The sequence below is a fragment of the Chelonia mydas genome, chromosome 1, assembly GCF_015237465.2.
Source record: "Chelonia mydas isolate rCheMyd1 chromosome 1, rCheMyd1.pri.v2, whole genome shotgun sequence".
Lineage (NCBI taxonomy): Eukaryota > Metazoa > Chordata > Testudines > Cheloniidae > Chelonia > Chelonia mydas.
In genome coordinates this window covers 72321811-72346715 of record NC_057849.1, presented here as the reverse complement: position 1 = coordinate 72346715, position 24905 = coordinate 72321811, and the positions used below count along the sequence as shown (strand labels likewise).

The following is a 24905-nucleotide window of genomic DNA, read 5'->3' as shown; positions in this document are numbered from 1 at the left end:
GGATATAATAGGTGTCACTGGTTGGCCATTCTGCATTGCTTAATTCAACTTGGTTTGAACAAGAAGGTCTGGTGACTCTTGCCTGTCTGGAGAAAGAGTAATCAGGGTCCTTAATTTACAGTTGTGTTAAGAAGAAAATCAGCCCATTGTTTAGGCTTTTGGTTTATAACTAACGAGGACAATGTCATTTCATACATGGTTTCCATTCAGCATGTTAGCTTTGCAACAGTACAGGCTGGAGGGCTTTCTTTTTAAAATTTTAGATTATATGGTGCAGACACATTTTAAGGCAAAGGATGAATTTGTGTGCAGTACTGTAGCTCTGGAAAGCAGAGACCCAGAACAGTAATACAAATTTTGTCTTAGACACTTATTGGTAAACATAATACAATAATGATACAAAACTCTGTGGGTCAGATTTTCAAAAGAGCTCTGCACCCAAAAACTACCATTTCGGCACCTATATAAAGGGGACAGATTTCAAAAAGTGCTTATTGAGAACAATGGAAGCTGTTGGTTGCTGAACATTTTTTTTTAAACTGGATACTTAAATTAAGCTAAGCTCTTGAAAAGTCTGGCTCGGTGGAGAGGGTGCTGACCACTTCTGAAAATCAGTCCCTAAAGCTTAATACATTGTTACAGGGGTTTCAAAAGTTCTTGCTCAGGCAAAATTACCCACTAAAGTCAAAATTCACTTTAAAGACAATCGTTTTGCCTCAGTAAGGGTTTTAAGATTGTTCTGTGCCACTTACTGAAGAATACTGTAGGAAATCCCAAATGTAAATCTAGTATCAACCTGAAAATACAGTACTTAGGCACAATACATTTAACATTTATACCAATCTACAGCGTTTGGAAAGCAGCCAAAGAGTTCCAGATTTTTGACTCTACTTTTTAAAAAATTTGCGTTGTTTATTTTTAATTACAACTCATGACATCAAGGCAACAAAAGTGTGAAAAACTGTAACAGCAGAATATATGGGGGGAAAAGATAAGCTATGACTAAAGTGTATATTTAAATAGGTTTTAATGCTTTGAAATAAAATAAGTTTACCATGAAAATTGAATATGCTGTGGCAAACACAGCTTTATTGTTCTGTACCTGAACAATAAGATTAGGAATATTTTCAAAGAAAGGCATTTTGTTGTTGTTGCTGTTGACATTCACAAAATACTATAGCTATTATTTATATCAGTATTTAAGCAAGCTGAAATTCATATTCTTGGAAAGCCATGATCAGCTCTCATTTTTTGCGACGAGCAACAGGCAACTAACTCAGTTTAACTCAATCAGGGCTGTTTTTTCTGTTGTGTGCTGCAGTTTTGTTTGTTGTTATGATGAAAGGCATCAGCTGCCTGGCCAACTAGTCTCAAATACTTTCCCCAGAACAAAATTGCATTCATAGTGTAACTTGAATAATCCTTAAATGTTGGAAAACACTGATGATGCTTGTCATGCTGTCTGGAGTGGCTCACAACTCTGAATACTTACCTCAGGGCAGACTGTCAGACAACTTTCAGGGCAGACACCCCAAACTGGTGGGGTGTTCTATAATTATATTTCACCAAGCAAGTAACAAATGTGAGCTCCTGGATCTCTGTACCAGTCTTAACATGGAGTCACAGACAGTCCCCTTGGACTTTCCAGTCTCTCTTGCCACCCAGACAAACTGAACTTTGTGATGAAAGGTTATTAAAACCAAAAATCAAATCATCAGGTTGCTTCCAGTCCCAAGGGACCAGCCACTTACCCCAGATCAATTGGTACTCCAGATCTTACACCAAAGACAACACTGGCAGCCAAATCTATAATAAACTAACTATGGATTTATTAACTTAGAAAAGAAATGAGAGTTACTGAGAGTTTAAAGCAGGTAAAATATAAAAATAAGTAAAATCACAGTTAATAACTCCAAAGGGTGGTGGTGATGTACTAAACTGCCAGTCTCCCAAAAGTCTTTCAGCGCTACCCATAATAACTCTGGGGATCATAGCACCATAGAAAATGAGGGTTGGAAGGGACCTCAGGAGGTCATGTAGTCCAACCCCCTGCTCAAAGCAGGACCGATCCCCAATTAAATCATCCCAGCCAAGGCTTTGTCAAGCCGAGCCTTAAAAAACTCTAAGGGAGGAGATCCCACCACCTCCCTAGGTAACCTATTCCAGTGCTTCACCACCCTCCTAGTGAAAAAGTTTTTCCTAATATCCAACCTAAACCTCCCCCACTGCAACTTGAGACCATTACTCTTCATTCTTTCATCTGCTACCACTGAGAACAGTCTAGATCCATCCTCTTTGGAACCCCCTTTCAGGTAGTTGAAAGCAGCTATCAAATCCTCCTCATTCTTCTCTTCTGCAGACTAAATAATTCCAGTTCCCTCAGCCTCTCCTCATAAATCATGTGCTGCAGCCCCCTAATCATTTTTGTTGCCCTCCTCTGGACTCTTTCCAATTTTTCCACATCCTTCTTGTAGTGTGGGGCCCAAAACTGGACACACTACTCCAGATGAGGCCTCACCAATGCCAAATAGAGGGGAATGATCATGTCCCTCAATCTGATAGCAATGCTCCTACTTATACAGCCCGAAATGACATTAGCAACAAGGGCACACTGTTGACTCATATCCAGCTTCTCATCCACTGTAACCCCTATTTTCTGCAGAACTGCTGCCTAGCCACCTGGTCCCTAGTCTGTAGCGGTGCATGGGATTCTTCCGTCCTAAGTGCAAGATTCTGCAGTTGTCCTTGTTGAACCTTATCAGATTTCTTTTGGCCCAATCCTCTAATTTGTCTAGGTCCCTCTGTATCGTATCCCTACACTCCAGTGTATCTACCACTCCTCCCAGTTTAGTGTCTGTCTTCTGATCTGTCTTCTCATTCAGTTATTCTGTCCTGTTTGAATCCAAACAGTTCAGAGATACAGGATCTTTCCTTGAATCCATATTTATAGTATCTTCACAAAGAAAGAAGTATCTCTACCCATGTGGGCTTTTTCTTTGATGAGGGTGAGTGAGGGATGCACTTAGACTTTTGACCTCTGACTATATGCATGATGGCTAACTGCTTTGAAATTAGCATTTTCTGTTGAAGTCCTTAAGTCCTTCATTAGCATTTCACAAGATTTCTTTGGTGAGTAATTTAGTAACAAGGGTATTTACCATACAAATCTTTGTTACTGTATCATGACAGAAACAGATAAGCAGAAGCAATACCAGTAAAATTCCACTTGTTTTCATAAAAAGAAAAGGAGTACTTGTGGCACCTTAGAGACTAACCAATTTATTTGAGCATAAGCTTTCGTGAGCTACAGCTCACGTCATCGGATGCACATGGAAAGTACAGTGAGGAGATTTATATACACACAGAACATGAAAAAATGGGTGTTATCATACACACTGTAAGGAGAGTGATCACTTAAGATGAGCTATTACCAGCAGGAGAGCGGGCGGGGGTGGGGGGAGAAAACCTTTTGTAGTGATAATCAAGGTGGGCCATTTCCAGCAGTTAACAAGAATGTCTGAGGAACACATATGAATACACACGTATACATCTAACCTTTACTTAGATCTACACAAGTGAATCGACCTGAATACACTCTAGCATGACATGGTCAGCCAGTGTCACAATACTATAACACCATCAAAGGCATGAGAAATTTTCTGTATCATTCTCATGAGCTGTTTGGAATCTCCTGCACCAGGTGACTAAAGGGGGCTGTGTTTCAATGATATTTGAAACAGCACAAAATATGTTGAGTTTTGTTAAAATTAAAACTCAGCCCAAGTTAAAAAAAACAGTTGAGGGAACCTGGCCTGCCTCATAGATTTACATGGGTGGTTTCAGTTGAATTTCAATTTTTGTGTCCATCTGAAACTCAAACACATGCAGTGCAAATACATGTAGATGAGGAATGAGATAAATTGAAAGGAATTCTGTAAACTACAGAGTTTTGCACAGTTTTAATGATAATCTAGGATTGAATATATGAAGAAAAATTTAGATTTCAATTCTGACCATAAATGTCAGCGAAACTAATAGAATCATAGGACTGGAAGGGACCTCGAGAGGTCATCTAGTCCAGTCCCCTGCACTCATGGCAGGACTAAGTATTATCTAGACCACCCCTGACAGGTGTTTGCCTAACCTGCTCTTAAAAATCTCCAATGATGGAGATTCCACAGCCTCCCTAGTCAATTTATTCCAATACTTAACCACCCTGACAGGAAGTTTTTCCTAATGTCCAACCTCAGCCGCCCTTGATGCAATTTAAGCTCATTGCTTCTTGTCCTATCCTCAGAGGTTAAGGAGAACAATTTTTCACCCTCCTCCTTGTAACAACATTTTATGTACTTGTTATCCTGTTCCCTCTCAGATTTCTCTTCTCCAGACTAAACAATCCCATTTTTTTCAGTCTTCTGTCATAGGTCATTTTTGTTGCTCTTCTCTGGACTTTCTCCAATTTGTCCACATCTTTACTGAAATGTGGGGCCCTGAATTGAACACAATACTTCTGTTGAGGCCCAATCAGAGTGGAGTAGAGCAGATGAATGACTTCCCTGTGTCTTGCTTATAAGACTCCTGCTAATACATCCCAGAATGATAGTTTGTTTGTCTTTTTTACAACAGTGTCACACTATTGACTGGTATTTAGCTTGTGATCCACTATGACCCCCAGATCCCTTTCTGCAGTATTCCTTCTTAGGCAGTCATTTCCCATTTTGTATGTGTGCAACTGATTGTTCCTTCCTAAGAGCATTTGTCCTTATTGAATTTCATCCTATTTACTTCAGATAATTTCTCTGGTTTGTCCAGATCATTTTGAATTTTAATCCTAGTCTCCAAAGCACTTGCCAAGCCTCCCAGCTTGGTATCATCCGCAAACTTTAGAAGTGTACTCTGTATGCCATTATCTAAATCATTGATGAAGATATTTAACAGAGCCAGACCCAGAACCGATCCCTGGAGGACCCCACTCATTATGTCCTTCCAGCATGACTGTGAACCACTGATAACTACTCTCTGGGAATAGTTTTGCAACCAATTTTGCAATCACCTTCTAGTAGCTCCATCTAAGTTGTATTTCCCTAAACCATGCTCAAAATGTGATGTGACATAAGCAAGTTTGCATCAATGTTGTGACACACACAGCCTGCACATTCTCATGGTGTATATTGAACCTTCACTTGCAACATTTGGATTCAGTTCAGCAGAATCTTACAGGGCAGAAAGGTTTTCAAATGGTTTGTCCAGCCTTAGTGATTTGTAGGCTCATTTGATGCCTTAATCACATGTAGATTGTTGCATGCTTGACCTCAAATGGGTCTGAAATCCATGATGTCAAGATCTAATGGATTTGTGAAACAATAGGATGTTGCTCACACAATGATACATGGTTATATATTATGCAGCTCTTTAAGTTTTGCTGTAGCCACTGCAAAAATTTAGTTGCTGATTAATTTCTGATACTTGTACATTCCTGACTTGCTTTCTTTTTGGACCATTTCTCACTGCTTCAGAGCGTCTATGGTATCTGCTAAGAATGTATATATAGAATAGTTTTAGTTATTAATACAGTCTCCATGGAAAAAGTCACTCTTATTTAAAAATAGATATATTTTAAAAAGTGAATTTAGTGCTGACAATTTGTCATATGTTGACAGGCCCATAAGTAACCTTCTCTAGTCTCAAACCAGGAACAGCATAAGTAGCAGCCAGTATACTTTTTTAAAGAGACTTCTTCTCAGGCTTGTCTCCCTTAGGAATTTTTTACTAAAGTCTCCCACTATTGTTACCACTGAGTTGGATTTATCATCATTTTAGGCACCTGTGATTTACAGGCTTCTTCTGAGCATAAATAGATGATAGTACCTAAAACACCAATGGGTGCCTGGAACCCTGTTTACCCTGAACCTGTGGTAGCAACAGTGGGGAAATATTTAGCAGAAATGCCAGGGGAAGACACCACCTAAGTGGGGAAAAATAGTTTAGCCTCCATGATGAGACTGTCATCACATGGACCAATTAACGTCCTTTGGAATACTGGTAGTTGTAACATAAACACCTATTGTTTAGTTACTTCGATGGGAAAAACTTTTAATCCTTATTGACCTGAGATAGATTTGAACTAGAGCCCTAGAGGTGACAGTTTGGATCCCAGTCTGGATCCCATCCCTTGAGCCATTGAAACAGCTACTAGATGTGTGGAGTATCGATTTTTCAGAACTCAGTACTTTGACATCTATACTTTCCTTTTTTTTTTGCTTATTTGTTTGTTAACATTCCTAAGTTTAGAACACATCATGGAGTAACTTATTTCAAATGTGTGTTGTGAAGGTGTTTGCATTAGATGCAAAATGAGTGTTTCAAGCCATGATTTTTAACTCTTCCCATCTTCTAAAGATATAGGTGTTTAAAAAATAACAAAAACCAAAGAAAAACCCTTAGCCCTTTCCTCCTGAATTTTCTTAACCTCATGTCCTAAGATGTATTTAGGAGCACATACTTATGGTATCTGAGGAAAAAGACATGGTTTATCTTGGGAAACGTTGCTCTTAACTATGATGATGCTCTCAGGCTCACTCTTACAATTACACAGACAGGTTTTGTAATTAGAAAAGTAAAAAGTGCTAAGAAGCTATTAGAAGCTAGTAGTAGTAGTGTGTGCATGAAATACAGCTAAAAATTTGCATTGAGATCATAAGGGTTTGCCATCCATGACCAGGATGTTTTAGGTGTGCTGTACACTGATCATAAAGCTTGTTATTCAGCATAGACTGATCCCATCTGGAGGAAAACTGCATTTGAAATGCTGTAGTTAGTGACTGTACAGATGAGATGGAACAATGATCGTGAGAGCTCCTTGGCTGCTAACGGTTTGACTTAACTTAGTGAGGAAAAGAAATATAGGCAGCTTTCCTTTCAAAACAAAAGCATAGTGGTCCTTGATGTTATTCAGCAAGGAAAGTTCAGTATGTTTTGGAAGGCCAACAAGATTTACAAAGGGAGGGGAAGGCTGTTTGGGGAGGTGCTTGGAATATTGCATGCTCACAATACTTTCTTATTTGGGGTGCCTGATGTGTTAGGGTGGATCACATTTGGGGCTGTTGGGAAAGGAAAGATGGTCTTGGGGTAAATGCACCAGAATGGGACTTAGGAGATCTTGCATTATATTTATGGCTCTACCATAAGTTTCCTGATTGACCTTTCACAAGTCATGTATGTCCATATGCCTTGGTTCCCCATCAGTGAAATGGAGATAATGCTTGCTGACCTCAGAGTTATGAGAATAATTCCACTGATATTTGTGAGGTGCTCCAATACTACAATGATTAATTCCATAGAAAATCCTGTAGCTGAAACTTTTCTTCTTTCACTGGACAACTTCAAAAACTGATCTGTCAGCTAAGGAGCTCCCACTCTCATTGTTGAGACTGTGAAATGTATTTTCAGCTGACTAATCAGCCAGGAAAAACCTGACTCATATCTATCTAGGTACTCTTATGTATCCAGTCCCCTTGTTATAACACCCTGACATGACAATGGCGTGGAAGCAGCCATAATGGATTGTATATGCCTGTTAGTATGAGGAATTACTGTTTTAACTACGATCAGCTTTCTTTGCTGTATAACCCTACAGTCCTTTGGAATGCTGTTGGAATTGCAGATGCTTCTATTTAGCTGAGTCAGACCCTAATGTTTCTTCACTATTTTGTATGGTCTTGAAGAGAAGGATTTTTATTGGCTCCCTAATTTAGAGATCTGTTTACCTCAACCGTTGATATTTCCTTATGCTGCCCTTTTATTTCACAAATATTGAAAGAAAAAGCCTTTCTTCTGTTGCTGAAAGTCCTGCTAGTGTCATCGTCTCTTGTTTTGGAAATACAGAACTCTGAATGTGGTTGTTTGGCGATAAATGGAGGATATTACCAGATTCGCCTGTTACTTTGGGGTACACTCATTTATTAGGGTTACTCTTCTGGGGTGGGGGAGGGTTCTGTAATTCTATGTACTGCTTGTGTCACTTTTGCTCTCATATGGAGCTCTACTTCTTCCTTCTGCATGTTCCCTCCCATTTCAGATAGCCTGAAGGATCTAGGTTGCCCAGGGCTGGGTTCTTCCAGCCCCAGATTCAGACGAACACACACACTAACAGAGCGCCTGAAAGGACCGGGTTAATCAGCACTCCCAAGCTGACCCCTTATATGCCCCTGGACTCAGAAGGCTGGATTGAGCTGCACTTCCAAGCTTCTACCCTCAGATGGCCCAGGTTCAGCACGTCCCTATCCCCACTTTCATGTTACAATTGTTCTGGTAGTAACCCACTTGATGAGCAAAAAACCCACAGGATTTTTGGGTGCTGCAGGGATATTTAGCTTAGGTATGAAGAGTGTTGCTGCAGAGCAAATGGGGAAGCCAAAAACACCCACGAGGGATTGGGAGAGAGAGAGAGAGAGAAGCAACCAGCTTAACTACAAAAGTTATTCATTGCCAAGTAATAACCATACAAGGGGAGCCAAACAAACAAAACAGTTATAATATTAAATCTAACTTAAATTTGATTATAAAAGTCAGGTTTAGAAAAATATAACTGATCACACAAGTCAGGATCAGAGAGAGGGAGAGAGAGAGAGATCGGTTCTCACCACACCGTGAAGCTTGAATCGATCGGGATTCCCAGGTGGTGGTGGTAGCTGAAGGTCCGGAATGCTGGAGACAGGCAGAGCCCCCAGCACAATCAGTCAGGAGAAGATGAAGTCCCCATGGAACTGATGCAGATATTGTTTTTTTGTAGGGAAAGAACAATGGTTCAAGGAAGAACACGGGATTTGTTTATGGGTAAACTGATGGCTCAAGGGAATATACCAAAGTTGTCTTGTTTCAGCTAGACAATAGGAACTGACCATTCCTGGCTATAGGCAGTGTTCCTTTGAGGGAGCTCACAATGCAATTAGGCACCTTCAGTATTTTGTATACCAATAAAGGATTTATTACTAGAATTGGTCTGATAACTACTGAGCTGGGTGTGTGCAAGCGTGGGTTCATTAACATCTGGAGCAGAGATTCCCCATCATGCAGTGCTTTCCTGCTTTTCTTGTCCCAGAGTTCAGTGCAGTTCTTGCCTTGGAATCTCTGTTCTCCATTCTGTATGCTAATGGAGAGCCTCCCTGTCCCAACTTTGATGCAAATAGGGCTAGGGGAGTTTCCTTCATCCTGTCACCCTTGTCCAGAGGAGTTTAGGTGTGTCTCTATGTCTTTTCACTGCTTTTTGTAACTCTTTCTTCTGATCAGCTTTGGCTCAAGAAGAGGCTTGGGGGAGGAGGGGGAAAGGTCTTTCATGAGTCAGACAGGCTGGATACTGTGCCCTGGTTCCCCAAGAACACAGATCTGATAGGTAACAAGGAAAAGATATTCAGTTATATTTGTTTACAATTGAAATGTATTCTGTTCATCTTTAAGGGGAAAAGAATCTGCTAGCAATACTGATTACACAGTATGTTCAGAGAATCAACTACAGAGTGAAAGAAGTCATAAGATAAACTAACTGGTATATTTTGATGTAAAAGTTGGCCTAGTCATGAAACACTGAGAGCTAAATTCTCAGCTGGTATAAATTGACAAAGGTCATTGACTTCAATGGAACTACACCACTTTGCACCAGCTGCCATTACAGCATGAGGAACATCTTAAAAGATAAAAAATCAAGCTTATTTGATGCTAAATTAAGCAGTAATCCAACAATATGAGTTCAATCAAGCATCTAGGTTTGACCAAGTATGATGAATAAAAAAGGAGGCTGGAGGAGGATATGGATTATCTTGTACAGTTGTTTTCAAATGGCTGATATGAGCAAACACACAATTAATAGTATTATCTCTAGATTTTCTCCACATCGTAATGAATATGGGACCAATACTGCTCCTATTGACTTTAGTCAGACCACGGCTGGGGGCATTAGAATCTAAAGGCTTCCAAAGCTCAGCAGTAAGATTGTGAATCTACCCTGGATCCCATACCATCTCACCTAACCAGATCACTCAAACTGTCCACTACTATAATTCAGATTTTGAGGGAAGATGTGCTTAGGGTCCTCTCTTGGGATTCTCTAGTTGCCTCCAGTGTCTGAGAATGTCTCATGATACACTTAATATTATGATCATACTGCTTTTATGAAAAACCTCATTCTATTCCATAGGCACTAGCTGGTAAAAGGAGGAGTTTGCATCTTCCAATACTGTGTGACTCATGAGGAATTACTATATCATTTTCTGGTCACATTTCACAAAGTCAGTTTACTTCCTTAGTCGAGAGTTGTTTAAAAATCAAGATTGTTTGTTAACCATTTCAAGTGTATCCTGTGCAAATATTTTGGTCAGATTCCTTAGTCCTGTCTTGTAATTTGAGATAATTTCTAATCTTGGCTCTGACTCACTCTGTTCCATTGAGCAAGACATCTAACCTTAGTCTTCCCCTCTGTAAAATTGTTGTAGTAATCAGCTACTCCACGGATGTGTTCTGTAAATCCTAGTTAATTACTGTAATTTCAAAGCTGTGTTATAAATGCTAAGTGTTAGTATCATTAAATAGAGAGACAAGGTGGGTGAGCCACACAGAGCTCTTCCTCAGCTATGTGTAGCTCGAAAGCTTGCCTCTCTCACCAGCAGAAGTTGGTCCAGTAAAAAATATTACCTCATCCACCTTGTCTCTCTAGTATCCTCGGACCAACATGTCTACAATAACCCTGCATGCAACAATGGACAGATCATTTAAATGGACTTTTATCATTCTGGTTCTGGAAAGAGTGGGGAAAAGTTTTAAGATACACACACTGATTGTGTAGGTGATATGTTCACACCGTTTGCTGACTTCAATGGATGATTCAATCATCAGTGTTCTGTAGCCTGCTTTTCTTAGCATAGTTCCCGAAGGTTTCTGTTGTTCAAGACAAGATCTGTATGTCATCCCTTTAACATGGCAAGAAACACAGAAAAGTGCTTTCTGATGGGAGGCTTACTTCACAGATGAGCTCATGGAAACTTCTGAACCTCCACTCTCCTGCATGCCTTCTTCCCTGGGTTGCTGTACGGGTTAGAAAAAAGTGCCGCAGGAGTCTATTTTTTTTTAAAAAGAGAGAACAGAAAAAAAAAAAGAGCACTAATCAGCATGTCCTGTGCTCTTCTTTGTAGTCCCAGCGCCGTGTTACGTTTCACCTCCCTGATGGCTCCCAGGAAAGCTGCAGTGACAGTGGTCTAGGAGACCATGAGCCTGTGGGTAGTGGAACCCTGATCTCACATCCTCTCCCTCTGGTTCAGCCACAGGACGAATTCTACGACCAGGCCTCACCGGACAAGAGGACTGAAGCTGATGGCAACTCTGACCCCAACTCTGGTGAGTTGATGTCAAGGCTTTGGTAGTCTTTGGTAGAGGTTTTTGTTTGTTTTGTTTTCCCTTTTCACTTTTTAAAAAATGTTTAAGCCGCAGAGACGTGGAGCATGTGCATGGATATTTAGTCACAGCAGTTCAGAAGATTTTACAGCATGTTAAATTAGTTGCCTGAAATATCGTGTCACGATGTTGATTGTAAAAAAGGAACACAAGTAAAAAAAAATATTGTGCTCATTTGGGAAACATGTATAGACAGACTACATGATGAGTGGAAAAAACAAGAAAGAAGAAAGTTCTAAAAGGTAGCTTGCTTGTCTTTGTTGTCATTTGCAGTGTTGTGTAGTATTTACCTATACACTTTCTTCTTACAATGATGCTTCAGTCTTCATTGTGGGATGGGGTATGAAATCATCCTAAATACCTACTGGAGATCAAAGGAACAATGAATTGTAGGTGAAATTTTTCATTGAACTATGTTAAAAAAATGGAGCAAATTAGGGTACATATAGTTATCTGGCTAGTTTGCATATATGTACCACCTCTTTCTAGCAGCTGTCGCACTGAAAACCCTTCCGCTTGCAAAAGTAAATGGAAATTCTCCATTAGCTTGAGAGGTTGGGGAGCTCATGTTTGGCTCTAATGGATGTGAGTTTCATCTACAATGTTCCACATGGGCAGTTTGGCTGGCAACCACCACATCTATATGTCTGGAAAACCATTTTTCCTTTTAATTTTAATTCATTTTTACAGTATATTGGAATTACAATGCTTGCATCCTGCACTATAGATGCAGCTCAGCAAGTGATAATGCGAGAATCATACATCTGAACTGAGGACTCTACAGGTAATTGACTAGAGCTCATTGGGAATTTTTTGACAAAGTGTTTTGTCATTGGAAAATGCTGATTTGTCAAAACCTAAACTTTTCGCAGAAACCTATTCATTTTGACAAAACTTTTGCTGGGAACATTTCTCAGGGGGGGAGAGACAGAGAGACAGACACTCCCTATAATAAACAATAGTTTAATTTAAAGGTGAGATTTGAAGCTGGGCCTCCCGTATCATAGGTAAGCATGATAACCACTGGGCTATTGGCTATTCTGGGGTTTATGTAACCTCTGTCTCTCTGTCACATACATGTTTTTGTTGTTGTTGGTTTTTTTCTTCATTAAAACTGTTGAAAGGTCTTGGTCTTGTTCAGCAAAAACAAATTCCCAGAGCTTGACATTTTTCACAAAATGGAAATGTTGTTTTCTGGCCAGCTCAAACTCTGACCTTAAGTCCACAAAAACACAAGGACCTGTAGTAGTATAGCAGCTAAGAGTGAAAAATGTGTATAGTATATGTAACTGATTAGTTTAAGTGGAATTATCCTGTTAATTCCCTGTCCATGCAAGAGAAGAGGGACATGTTTAACTAGAGTAGAGGGCTGTCTTAAGGCTTCATTCATTACCTGTAGGCACTGTAGCATGAGCTTTGCTGATACTGAGTTGTATATCTCTATATAGCACATAGCATAAAAGTCCATCAAACAAAGCTGAGCAAAGAGCAGGATCAGTAAATTTGGTACAAAGGTCTTACATGGGTCTGCATTTGCGAATAGGTGTCAACTGCACCGTGCAATCATGCAATATTAATTACAAATTGATCTAACTTGCCGAAGTCGGCAGATGTATTTAAAGCTCATATGAATATCTCTATTTTCGTGATGTCTGTAACTGATGTGACTATGCAAAATTTAGCCTTTGGGGACACTAAATTCATGGTAAATCTATGAGAAACTAATGGTCAAGCTGTACTGAAGGTTAGTGAGGCATGGGAATATAGCTTCCTATACTAATTATTTTATCAGACTGAATTAAAGCATGCATTTAAATAGTGTCTTATATATCTCATCAGACCTTACAAGCTAAGCAAAGCGTAATAATTTATTTGTAAAGAAGTCACCCCAGGAAACATAGGTGCATGAGGAAATGGCACTGGTGATTATGTAGATTCCACTCTTAACTCTTGAGTCCCTACTGAGTTATTGCCCAAGCAACCAATGAAGTGGTCACTGTGTGGCTGGAGATGCCTATTTTTTTATTAGGAGATGTGAAATAGAGTTTGTGACAGTTTATGGGCCTGAAAGATCTCACAGCATCTTCACATGAATAGAAGTTCTACCCAGCATTAGGGCAAAATTAGAATGTGAGTTAATTACACTTTGCCTACCTAAATTGCTGATGTTGTGTCAATTGGATATGGTAATCTTTGACACTTCCTGTCTTCATCTGTAGTGTATTATTGCTGTGCAATGTTAAAGAGTTACTGCATTCAACCCTAGAGGTAGTTTGACTTCAGTGGTTGTTGAAGTGAATCCTACTGTAGTGCGCATGGTTAAAAAGCATTGCGAATACTGTGGGATGACAGGTGCAATTATGCAGTGGAAGGGAGGAATCCTTAGTGAGAACCCATATTGTTACATTAATGAAACATATGCATTGGATTAAATCTTTAAAACTACAGAGAAACAGTTAGACGTGCTTTGTGATTTCTTGGTAATCCTAATACTTAATTATATCTGTGTTCAAAAGAAAAAAGTGGACCCATTAAGACTTTTGGGGGGCTTTATGTTCCTCTCTCATTCACCACATCCATGATTTACACTGGAACAAAATGCTCAAAAAGAGGGTATAAAATGTTTCCAAATCAGAATGGTCACATTTATATCCACTTTACAGAAAATTCAAGGAGGTGATAAATGAGGGATTTTTAAAAGAAATGTGTAACTTTGATGTTAGTCTGGAGGTGTTATATATGTATATGTACAGACTCTCAAAAAACAAAACTGTGTAATAAGAGTTACAAGTTAGTTTGTTTTATTTTTGAGAGTCAGTCTTATATATATAACACCTCAAAAGTAGCATCAAAATTCAATATTTCTTTAATAAAAAGCCTTATTCTCCATTGCCCTTTCTCTTGTGTAATCATAATAGTAAATGACACTATTGTGTATTTATACATAATATAAAGGTGTAATAATGTCATTAATAATCGTTAATGTGTAATAAGAATTGTAGGTAGGTAAATTAGTTTTATGGGTTTTTTTGAGAGACTGCCTGAATATTATATTTTTTCAAAGTTCCTTATTTGTCTTACAACAAATAACACATTTGATTTTGAAACTCCAATTAACTTTTCTCTATTTACAATGTGTATTTGTTTGTTTGTTTATTTATTCTTTTATTATTTCTCTTCAGATGGCAATGAGAACAGACTAGGCAATTTCATGATTTTTATTAGTCAGTATCTAGTATCTAATTTCATGTTAGTGTTCCCGTGCACAAGTACTGCTGCAAATGTAGCGTGGTAAATATTACAGAGCAAGGTTTTGTTGTGCTCTTAAACTGTTTCAACAAAAATGAAAAGAAGAGTGACCATGGGACTATTTGTAATGATTGTCTAATAATTTATCTGTACCAAAAATTACATGTGGGTCCAAACTTGTTCTTCACTGTCCCTTTCAAAGCTAATTCTAATGCAAGGTGCATTCAGTTTGTTGAAGCAGGATGCTATTTCTGCCTGGAAAGACCTGTCAAATGGTGAGAACCATTTTGGTGAATGACTTTAATGTTCTTGTGAATGGTGTGTTTTTATTGTTGTAAACCATAAATTTATGTAAATAAAGATGTAGCCATTGTTTCCTGATAGTGGTATGTTGCTGCTTTAATTAAGTTTGGATAGTGGGCAAGGGCCAGGTTTGGACAGCCTGTAATGTTAAAGAATGAGTTAAATATTCTCATAGCCGAATGATCTACTGCATGAGAAACTCACTGTTCTGTTTCCAGCCTATGAAGAGACAAGGGAGTTACAATTACACTAGTCTAATGAAAAGGGCATACACAGCCAGAGAAAATTCTCCCAGCTAATATTAAAGACAGCAGTCTTTATGCTGGGAGAGACTGAAAGGAAGAGAGATTACAAACACTAGTTCTATTAGCTAAATATTGTCAACATGTTTACTAGGGGAGGGTAGACAGGAGAGGCAGGACAAATAGAAAATAAATAATTAAATCAGCACTTAACCTGTCTGCTTTGTGTAGGCTCACATTGTCCAGCCATGCCAGAAAAAAAAGAGGAGGCAATGGATTTAGTTTAATTACTCTGCAGTTTTATTCACTTAAGATATCTGGGACTAACCAGCCACAAATTGTACAGTGCAGGTCACCACACGTTCCGTAATCATTTCCACATAATCCCCAGCCTGGTCCCAGCCATCCCATATTCTTGAAGCTTTCATCCAATCCACCTATAGGTCTTTGCCATCTCAGACTTCTAATATCAATGTTAATTGACCATTAAACAACTATAAAGTTCACCTTTCACTTGATGCATCGGTATATCCCAAGGTTGACCTATTTTATCAGAACTCTTTATCCGTGAGCAATATATTGTGGGCTGAAAAACTGCATCCTTCCATACATTTGCACAAGCTCTGTGGCATTATTACATGTTAGTAACAACGACTAATTCAAATTAATTATAGAACATCTCAGTGTTCAAGAGTCATGGCTGAGATGACTTAATTTCACACACAACATTAATTTGTAAAATGTTATCATTCTTAAACACAGTTGTGAACAACCATGGAAAATGACACCATGTTGACCACGACTTAGTGGTCAATGTAGACAGGACAAATTGAAATCAGCATGTAATATAAGCCAATTGTTTGCAACTATCTTGAAACACAGTAAAATGAAGTATTATGTGTAAGCCCAAAGAGGAAATAGAACATGGATTTGTGATTGCTGCATTGAGAATATATAATTAAAAAGAGAAAAATAATGAAAATAAAAGGGAAACTATAATTGCCATAAAAGAAGCAGCAGAGCTTTGAAAGGAATTTGTAAAAATAGAGGTTTAAAAATTAGTTGGCCACATTTTGATTTCTGGTGTATGTATTTTTGACCCAACCTGTTTCTAAATGAAGAATATTTTTGTACTTAAAAGTCTATTCATTTCATTTCTCACTCTTCCTAAGAAAGCCATTAAAAGGGAAAATAGTTCCAAAGGTTTCAGTTGTTGCCAGATTTTATCTCTTAGTATGTCAGGTACGAACCTGCAAAACCACCAAATTGCCCTAAAATCTAGTAGAAATTGCATATTACCAACATGACTTTATTGCATCTCTTCTGCTTGCTTTGTGGCTTTTTCATGTGTTTATTACAAAGTGTAATGTTAACAGAAACATCCTGTTTTATGACCTGTTGACATTAAGAGAAAAATTTGCTGTATTTTAATCTGGAATGTTTCTTCTGTAGTTCAGCAGACAGGTGCTCAGTGTTGTTTTCTTGTTAGTACAGTTTTGATTTTCATCAGCATTAAATGAGCCCTTGTTAGTTAAGGATCCTGCTTTCACTGCTCTTTTAGCAAAGGCTGCTGAGCACTATCATTTAAACTGGAAATGTTAACCCATCTAATGGTTACATTCAATATAGCTAACAGTATGATAGAACTGTATGTAGGAAAAATGTGCCTCCTAGTGTAAAGAAGGTGAAATGTGTACTTTTGTGAACTAGCTTGATGAAATTACATTTTGATAGCTGCAAGCTGTGGATGTGATTCATTCTCCCTCAAAGAGATAAAGAGAAATAGCATATATTTAACCAAGTGTGGGAACTGCTCTGGGGTGAAAGCCTATTATACATTTCAGATGTGCATGTGTAATAATTCCCGTAGTGTGGAAATAAGTAAGAAGCAAAAAGAAAAAATATTTATGTCCTTCATATATTTGCCTAATTTTTGCCCATAATTAATAAGCAATATAAATAAACGTTACATAGCCCAGAATTATGCTTTCATGTTAGGAAGACTGGGCTTGGGTGAAAAACTGTAACAAACCCTTTGCATTTTAAAGGTTTCACTTCTAAACATAAAAAGAAGAAAGTTGTTTTATAATGCCTGAGGGTATTCAAAATAAAAATACAAATTTGGAAGCAATTCCATGTTCTTGGAAGCAATGTCTAAAATAGCCCAAGTCTGCCATTAATGCTATATCTACAATGCTTTTTATTTCCAGTATACTAAACAATATTTGGATCAGTGTGGTTGATAACACACGAGCCCCCGCATTTGAATAAACCTAATGCTACAGTTATTTAGTGAAATGATATCAGGGGAATTAAATCGTAATATAATTCCAGTAATAAGCAGGAATATTTCTGTGGCACAGTTCAGAGTTACGGCAAGAGTGTCTTGTATTAAAGTTGGTCATATGACAAGATCCCATGTGGAGAAGCTAATCCTTTCATGCAAAGAACTCTGGTTTACAGTGTTACTATGACAGGGTCCAGTGGATGATAGTGTTTTAACCTTAGTCTGTTCCCACTGTATAATCCTTGCTTTCCTTTACTGCTCCAAAGTTGCTTGTTCCACTTGGCTAGACTGACATTCATAGTGGAGAAATTACAGTTTAACATGTAGCCAGGGATGCCTCTATGTTAACTTTTTCTCTCCAGATAAATCACTGTCCATAGCTATTTTTGTGTTTCATATTCTGAGAACTAAAAGAAGAACATTTGCCTTTGAGACATTTCCTCCATTTCATTAAACACAAGTTCATACCTCACACAGAATCTTACACTGTCACATTTAGCTACAGGCAAATAGTAGCAAGAGGAACTGGAGTCAAGTTGGGTGAATTAGCCTACTGAACAGCTATAAAATAGACTGAAGACTGGATTCAATCTTAGCACCGTGTATTTGTTTTTTTATTTAAAAAAAAAACAACCCTGAGAGGCATGAAATGTATCAACATTTCATTAAGATTTCTACAGCATTCTTGGTTTAGAAAGAAGACACAGAGCAAAATGTTATCCTGTTTTCTTTTCCCTTCTCCCCATGCACCAATTCAGGATGTGTGGAATGTGAGTCACAGTTGAATCTGATCTGTGCAACTCATTACATAACTGTGGGGCAGATATCCAGTGCAGGTACTCCATAGCGGTGGGATACAGAGACCAGATAAATGGCTTGGTAAAGGACTTAAAGGAGGTGTTTGTTAAAGGAGTGGAATGAGGAGGGTAGCCTAGGAGCTTCTATAACTCGCATGGCAGGGAGCCGAGCCCTGTTTCCTTGATAGCCCACCTTAACCCTCATTTGAGAGTGGGCATGGTAAGGTCCCAGCAATACACTGACTGGGGACCAGGATGGAAAAAGAGGGTGGCTGGCAGAAGCCACTGGATAGATATTGAATGAAATAGAGTTACCTGCACTGTACACTTTTATCGGCTGCGTAGTCCCAGAAATCTAATAATAATGTTGCAGCCTGATTAACCCATATGCAATGACTCCTGTCAGTATAGCTGGCCAATGTCTCCTATGCTAAAAAGCCATCTACACTCAGAAATCTTTTCATTATATAGATTCATAGATTCTTAATGTAAAGTGACCATTTTGATCATCTAATCTGGTCTACTGCATAACACAGGCCAACAAATCTCACACAATAATTTCTGCATCAAGCCCATAATTTCTGTTATAATTACAGAATATTTTCAAAAGCTATCCAGTGTTGAATTAAAGACTTCAAGTGATGAAGAATCTGTCCGACACTCGGATACTTATAGACAGCGATCAAGTTACCTCTTAACCTTCGCTTTGATAAACTAAGCAGACTGTGCTTCTTACAGTCAGGCTAAGTCAAGTTTTCTAAACGTGGACTCATATTGGTAGCTCTTTTCTGAACATTTTTCCGTTTTTCAACATCCTTTTTAAGTGTGAACTCCAAATCTGGACATTATGTAAGAGGAAAGTGACAAATGCTTCATGCTTAACCACTTAATCATCCCGGCCTTTTATAACTGTCTCAAGGTTAAAATGACATAACCACAATTTCAACTTAAATGCCCACAATAGGGGAAAAAAAAACCCGCATAAAACCCCTAAAACACAGGCAGTGCTTTTATTGATTTCCTTCTGTACAGATTTTTGTGTTTTGATGTCAGTGGGTATTTCTTCATGCCTCAGCAGCTAAACAAAAAGTCCCTTTACATTAGGATTAAAACAGAGAAACTCAAGTCAATTTTATAGCCATCCCAGTAACTGTTAAAAATTAGAGCAACGAAAGAAAATCACAGTTTCAATGTCAGTTAAGTTTCTTATACTACACGCCATGCTGGAAATCATTTGTAAATAAGGCTAAGATTTTGTCACGGATATTTTTAATAAAAGTCAGGACGGGTCATGAGCAATAAAGAAAAAATCATGGAAGCCGTGACCTGTCTGGGACTTTTACTAAAAATATCTGTGACAAAATGGCGATATTTGGGTCCCCACACCGCCTGCAGCAGGGCAGCTGCACAGCAACTAGGAGCTCCAGGGCCCCCACTGCGGGTTGGGTGTCAGAGCTCCAGGGTCCACTTGGAGCACATGGCTAGGAGATGCGGGGCCTCCCACCGCCTGCAGCAGCTGGGGGCTGTGGGGTATCCCTGCCACCTGCAGCTACGGGGGTCCCCCACCACCACCTGCGGAGTCTGGGAGCTCTGGGGTGCCCCCGTAGCAGTCAGCAGCTGCAGGGTACCCCTGCTGCCCGCAGCCCCGGGGGACCATGGCAGACGGGAGCTGGAGCTGCGGGGTTCCCCTGCCAGCTGTACCTCCAGGATCCCCCACTGCCCACAGCAGCAGGGAGCTGTGGGGTACCCCCACTGGCCATGGTGGCCAGGAGCTCTGGGGTTCCCGTGCCACCCACAGGGGCCAGGAGCTGCAGGGGTTCCCTGCTGCCCAGGGGCTGGGAAATGTTGGAGCACCAGACGCAGCGGGGGTACCCCGCAGTTCCCAGCCACCATAGGCTGAAGTCATGGAGGTTGCTGGAAGTCACAGATTCCGTGACTTCCGCGACATCCATGACTAAATCGTAGCTTTATTTATAAATAATCATGCAGATTTTACAAAATGTAGTAACAGTAGTAAGTTGCAATCCTGAACACCCTTACTTGAGTAAATAGTTTCCTTGACTTTGCACCACTCATTTACAGGTTCTCCCTGTGCAGCTACATGCTGGCAACTAGTAGAAAAATATAACATGAGTGGAATAAAGGCAAAGGTAGAGGGCCTGTTGCCGCACAGTTCCTCTGTAATTGGCAGGTGATTTAGAATAAATACTTTTCTCTATTTACAGCAGGTTATTACACTAAATTGAATTTCTATAAAGTTTATTGGCATCATGTACAACTAAAATTAGTGAATTATGATACAGAAGCTCTTTAGAGAATAAACAATATTTGTTATTTTTAAATGACATTTTTTTGAATGAATAAGGTTGTTGTCTAATGCCCAGTCTTATTTGTTCTGTTATCATGTTAATCACATACACTAATTAATGACATTCATTTTCAGTGTCCTGTAAAGTGTACATCTGTTTAAAGACAACAACTGTTCTTGTTTTGTCCTTTTGCACTTCCTGGATAATAGTTTCTGTTTGATTCCTACTTCTTTGAGTACTTATGCATCACACAAGGGGTTTTTTTGGTGGTTTATTTTTTCATATGTACTAGCTTGTAAGCCTATCTTATTGAGTGCCATGACATTGGAGGAGTAGAAGGTAATCTATCTTGCTGCTCAGAAATTCTACAGTGTTATTGAATGCTGATGACTATACACTTGTGCCGTAAATAGAAAACCATCTAGTCAGAAACTGAACTTCTTCATCAAGAAAATAGCAAAATTAGCTTTTGCCTCCCAAAATTGTGAATTGTGCCCTTCCATAGACAATGTAGAGGTACCATACCATAGTTTGAAAGGGCATTTTGAGACATTTGAAAAGAACTCTTAATTTCAAGTGCTTTTTTTTAAGTAAAGATCTGTCCTCAGATATGATCACACAATTTCCACTGAAGTGAATTGCACTTCTGTTGAAGTGGTATCCACTTACCTGAGAGATGGTTCTTCATTTGTAGAATGAAACAGAGAAAACTGTATTAACTTGTTTCCATTTACTCTTTGGCTTAATCCTAATGTAATTACATATTACTCAAACGAAGGCTTCCTCTTCGTACCAAGACATAGACGTTGTTACCATATGACTTAAACTCAACAGTAGGGATGGAAAACCTATTTCTAATATCTTCTTTTACCCTCACACTCTTCCTACCATTGTTTTGATATAATATTAATAGAGGCCCAGGAAAATTCAGTTGTAAAGCAGTAAGCTCGTCTCAGCCTTAGCTATAGTGGAGCTATCCACTTACTATAATGGGTCCCCTTTGAATTCACTTGTATACAATAGGTATCTGCAATTCTGACCAGCCCCTGTCCAGAGAAGAGAAAATCAGTGCTTGATTTGTTATTGTCTGTTTTGTTGTTTGTTTGTTTCTTTTTTTGGGAGAGGGGTTTTATTTTATTTTATTGCACAAGTAGGATACCAGTGGGTTGATGTAACCATGCTTCCTCATGGAAGTCCTTGGAGTAGAGAAATGTGTTATTATTTCATAACATTAAGTTGACAACAAGCCTTAATCTAACCCATAATACCCAATACTTATTTTGTTTCTCTAACATATGGAAAATAAATATTACATGTATTTTTCCTTAAAAATATGTGTTTTCCACAAACAGAATAGAGTTGTGCCTGTCAATACACAAACTTAGTCTGCTCTCCTTACCCAAAACAGAAAAAGACAAATCTAATTGTTTGGGGTTTTTTTTAATACAAAGGACTATTCATTCATATTTTAAAATGTTAATAAGTTAAGTCTCTAGAAGCAGGAATAATATTTTGATCAACTCTTAGAACTGTGGCTTTACTCCTCTCGTATGGATCCAGAGAAATACAGGGTTAAAAAAAACTAGGTAAGCAGATTGAAAATAATCAGAGAAAGTTTGCAATGTTCAGACATGTACAGTACATTACACTGTGATTCCACCACCACAACAAAATACTCATTACCTCTGTCAATCATAGTGAGGAGAGATGCCTTGCTACTCAGATGTGATAATATCTTAGTCTATTATAGTTAGCACTTATTTACCATGTGTGTGAGGAAGAGTGGAGGTGCAGAATACACACATGTTCACATTTACCACAGTCTGAGATGGATAATTTTTTTTATTCTGCAATCATAATAACAAAATCCAGTGTTTCGACTTGTGCAGTAGGCTTGTGCATTATTCTTTAAAAGTTTTGAAGTTGTAAGAAGGGGTTGTTTCAATATAAAAACACACTCTGAAAAGCATTTCTTGTTTTGCTGTGTCTATGCAGTTTGCAGACATGCAGGCAATCAGCACCTATAGCCACAGTCAACGGCATTCAAATACGATGGTGATAAGTGTGATATAACAACCTAAACCGATATATTCTAGACTGTACTTACTGGAGTCACATACAAAATGGTAGAATCTCCCTGGAGAGTGTGCCACAGGCAATTTTACTAGAGTTGGTTCATGCAGTTCGATTGCTTGTTACCTTCAAGGCTACCATATTAATTTTTCCTCTGAGGAAATATCTCCTTGTTTAAAGAAAATTAATCCTCATAGAGTATAGAAGTTGCTGCTTGTATTAAAATAGGAGAAATGTTATCTTTATCTTTATACGTATATATTCTTGGATTTATATCCAGACTGATGTAATCTCCCAAGTGCACATTTGTATTTCTCCAAGAGACGGCTTACCATTTAAAAGTGATTTTCATTGCCTTTCATCAAAAATCAAATTGTACTAGTGCCTAAAAATTCATGGTATTAACAGTTGACAGCATCCCCCAAAATTCCTCGACCTGACAAATCAGAAGTTTAATTTTCAAGATATGACTTGAAATGTAATTTTTCTGAGGGTACCCCAATTTCTGAACAAAGAAGACCTCTTCTGTCATCCTGGTTATATGCCTGATTCCTCTTTGAGAGTAGCTCTCTGGTGACCTATGGATCTGAAGTCAGTGATTAAGCACGAGACAGGAACAAAAAGGGTGAACATTTTTTTTCCTTTTGGTTTCCCAGCTAATCAGGATTAAAAGTGCTGTATGGTACTTACAGGATCTAGGTGTGCTTATGTAAAAAATGTCAGTGGGCTTGCTATTGGAGGGATGGTTTTGTTGGCTGTTAAACATAGCAGATTAGTTATAAATTTCCTTTAATTTAAAATGTTTCATTTTTTAAACCAAATATATAAATAAGAGCATTCTCATATCTATGATCCATTAGCATAGATTGTACACAGATAGTTAGTGCCAGGCATGATTATCACATTAAACAGGCCTTATTTTTTGTACATGTAAAAATATGCATGGGCAGGATTATACTGCTTTGGAATAACTGACTAGTTCTGACATTTAGCTTTCGCTGAGTAATGTTTGTATCAGACAGCAGAGGTAATAAATCCACTGTAGGTATCCTCTTAATTGAATTTTATCTTAAACATTTTCTTAGTTAGTTGAGTCACCTAAGTTAACACACACAATTTTTAAGAGAGCTTTATGTGCACTCATACACTTGAATAACACCAAATAAATTTATACTGACAAAGTAATGGCATAGAATATAAGTCTTCATAGAGAAGCCAATACAATTCAAGTGTTATTTTAAGCATATTGGTTTTGCAAAAATGCAACAAAAGGGGCTGGTTTGATCGTTACTGTTATTGCAAGGCCCTTGAAATCCAGCCACTTCCCAGTCCTGAGCACGAATGTGATCTGGCAAGCAGAGCTTAGTCATTAAGTAATGAATTGTAGCTGCAGTCTTTCAATAAAAATGTGTAGGTGGCTAGTAGTGCTTTAGCATTACCAGCAATTTTAATGTCATTTGTAGGTTAGCTTGAGAAATAAAAAGTTGAAACTGATTTTTTTCTCTTGCCTTTTGAAAGGAAGCTTAAGTGCAGATAATTAGGATCATTCAGAAAAGGAACTAAATGGTGCTACAAAGGTGTTCCAACATAACATGATGGATTGACTCTGGACAATGCATTTTCATTGATCATTTTTTCCCTATGATGTACAAAACAGCCTAAGCTGAGAAATTGTGTGAGCTCAATAATTTTGATAGTATTACGCCAGGAATAATCATGGGACTCTTTTGTTTGTTTGTTTCCCAAAACTGGTGAAGCATAATTTTACACTTAAACTGTGGATATGATTCCCTTGGTGTGCATGCAGTTAAAAACATAACCATTTGCTATTTCCATGGACAGTTACACAGTTTGCATACACATTCATGAAAATTATGTGTAGCACACATTTTTGCACATCTAATACATAAGCTAGACATAACAGATGGAAAGAAGTACTTGTGGCACCTTAGAGACTAACAAATTTATTTGAGCATAAGCTTTCGTGAACTACAGCTCACTTCATCGGATACATGCAATGGAAAATACAGTGGGGAGATTTATATACACAGAGAACATGAAACAGTGGTGTTACTATACATTGTAAGAAGAGTGATCAGGTAAGGTGAGCTATTACCAGCAGTAGAGCGGGGTGTGGGGGGGGACTTTTGTAGTGATAATCAAGGTGGGCCATTTCCAGCAGTTGACAAGAACATGTGAGGAA

At 38.5% G+C, this 24905-nt stretch overlaps 1 protein-coding gene across 7 annotated transcripts in view; it reads left to right on the top strand.

Annotated features, from left to right (window-relative positions):
- PCDH9 (protocadherin 9) overlaps positions 1-24905 on the top strand; it is an 873980-nt gene that overhangs the window by 528150 nt on the left and 320925 nt on the right. For 3 of the 7 annotated variants that reach the window (XM_043533761.1, XM_043533763.1, XM_043533764.1), the window contains one exon: positions 11184-11385. The exons of 1 other annotated variant lie outside the window; for it this stretch is intronic. In XM_043533761.1, coding sequence (XP_043389696.1) covers positions 11184-11385 — 202 coding nt within the window. Of the gene's footprint in view, positions 1-11183; positions 11386-12169; positions 12227-24905 lie in introns of those variants that run through there. 3 more of the 7 variants (XM_037895031.2, XM_043533772.1, XM_043533779.1) reach the window with 2 other exon arrangements.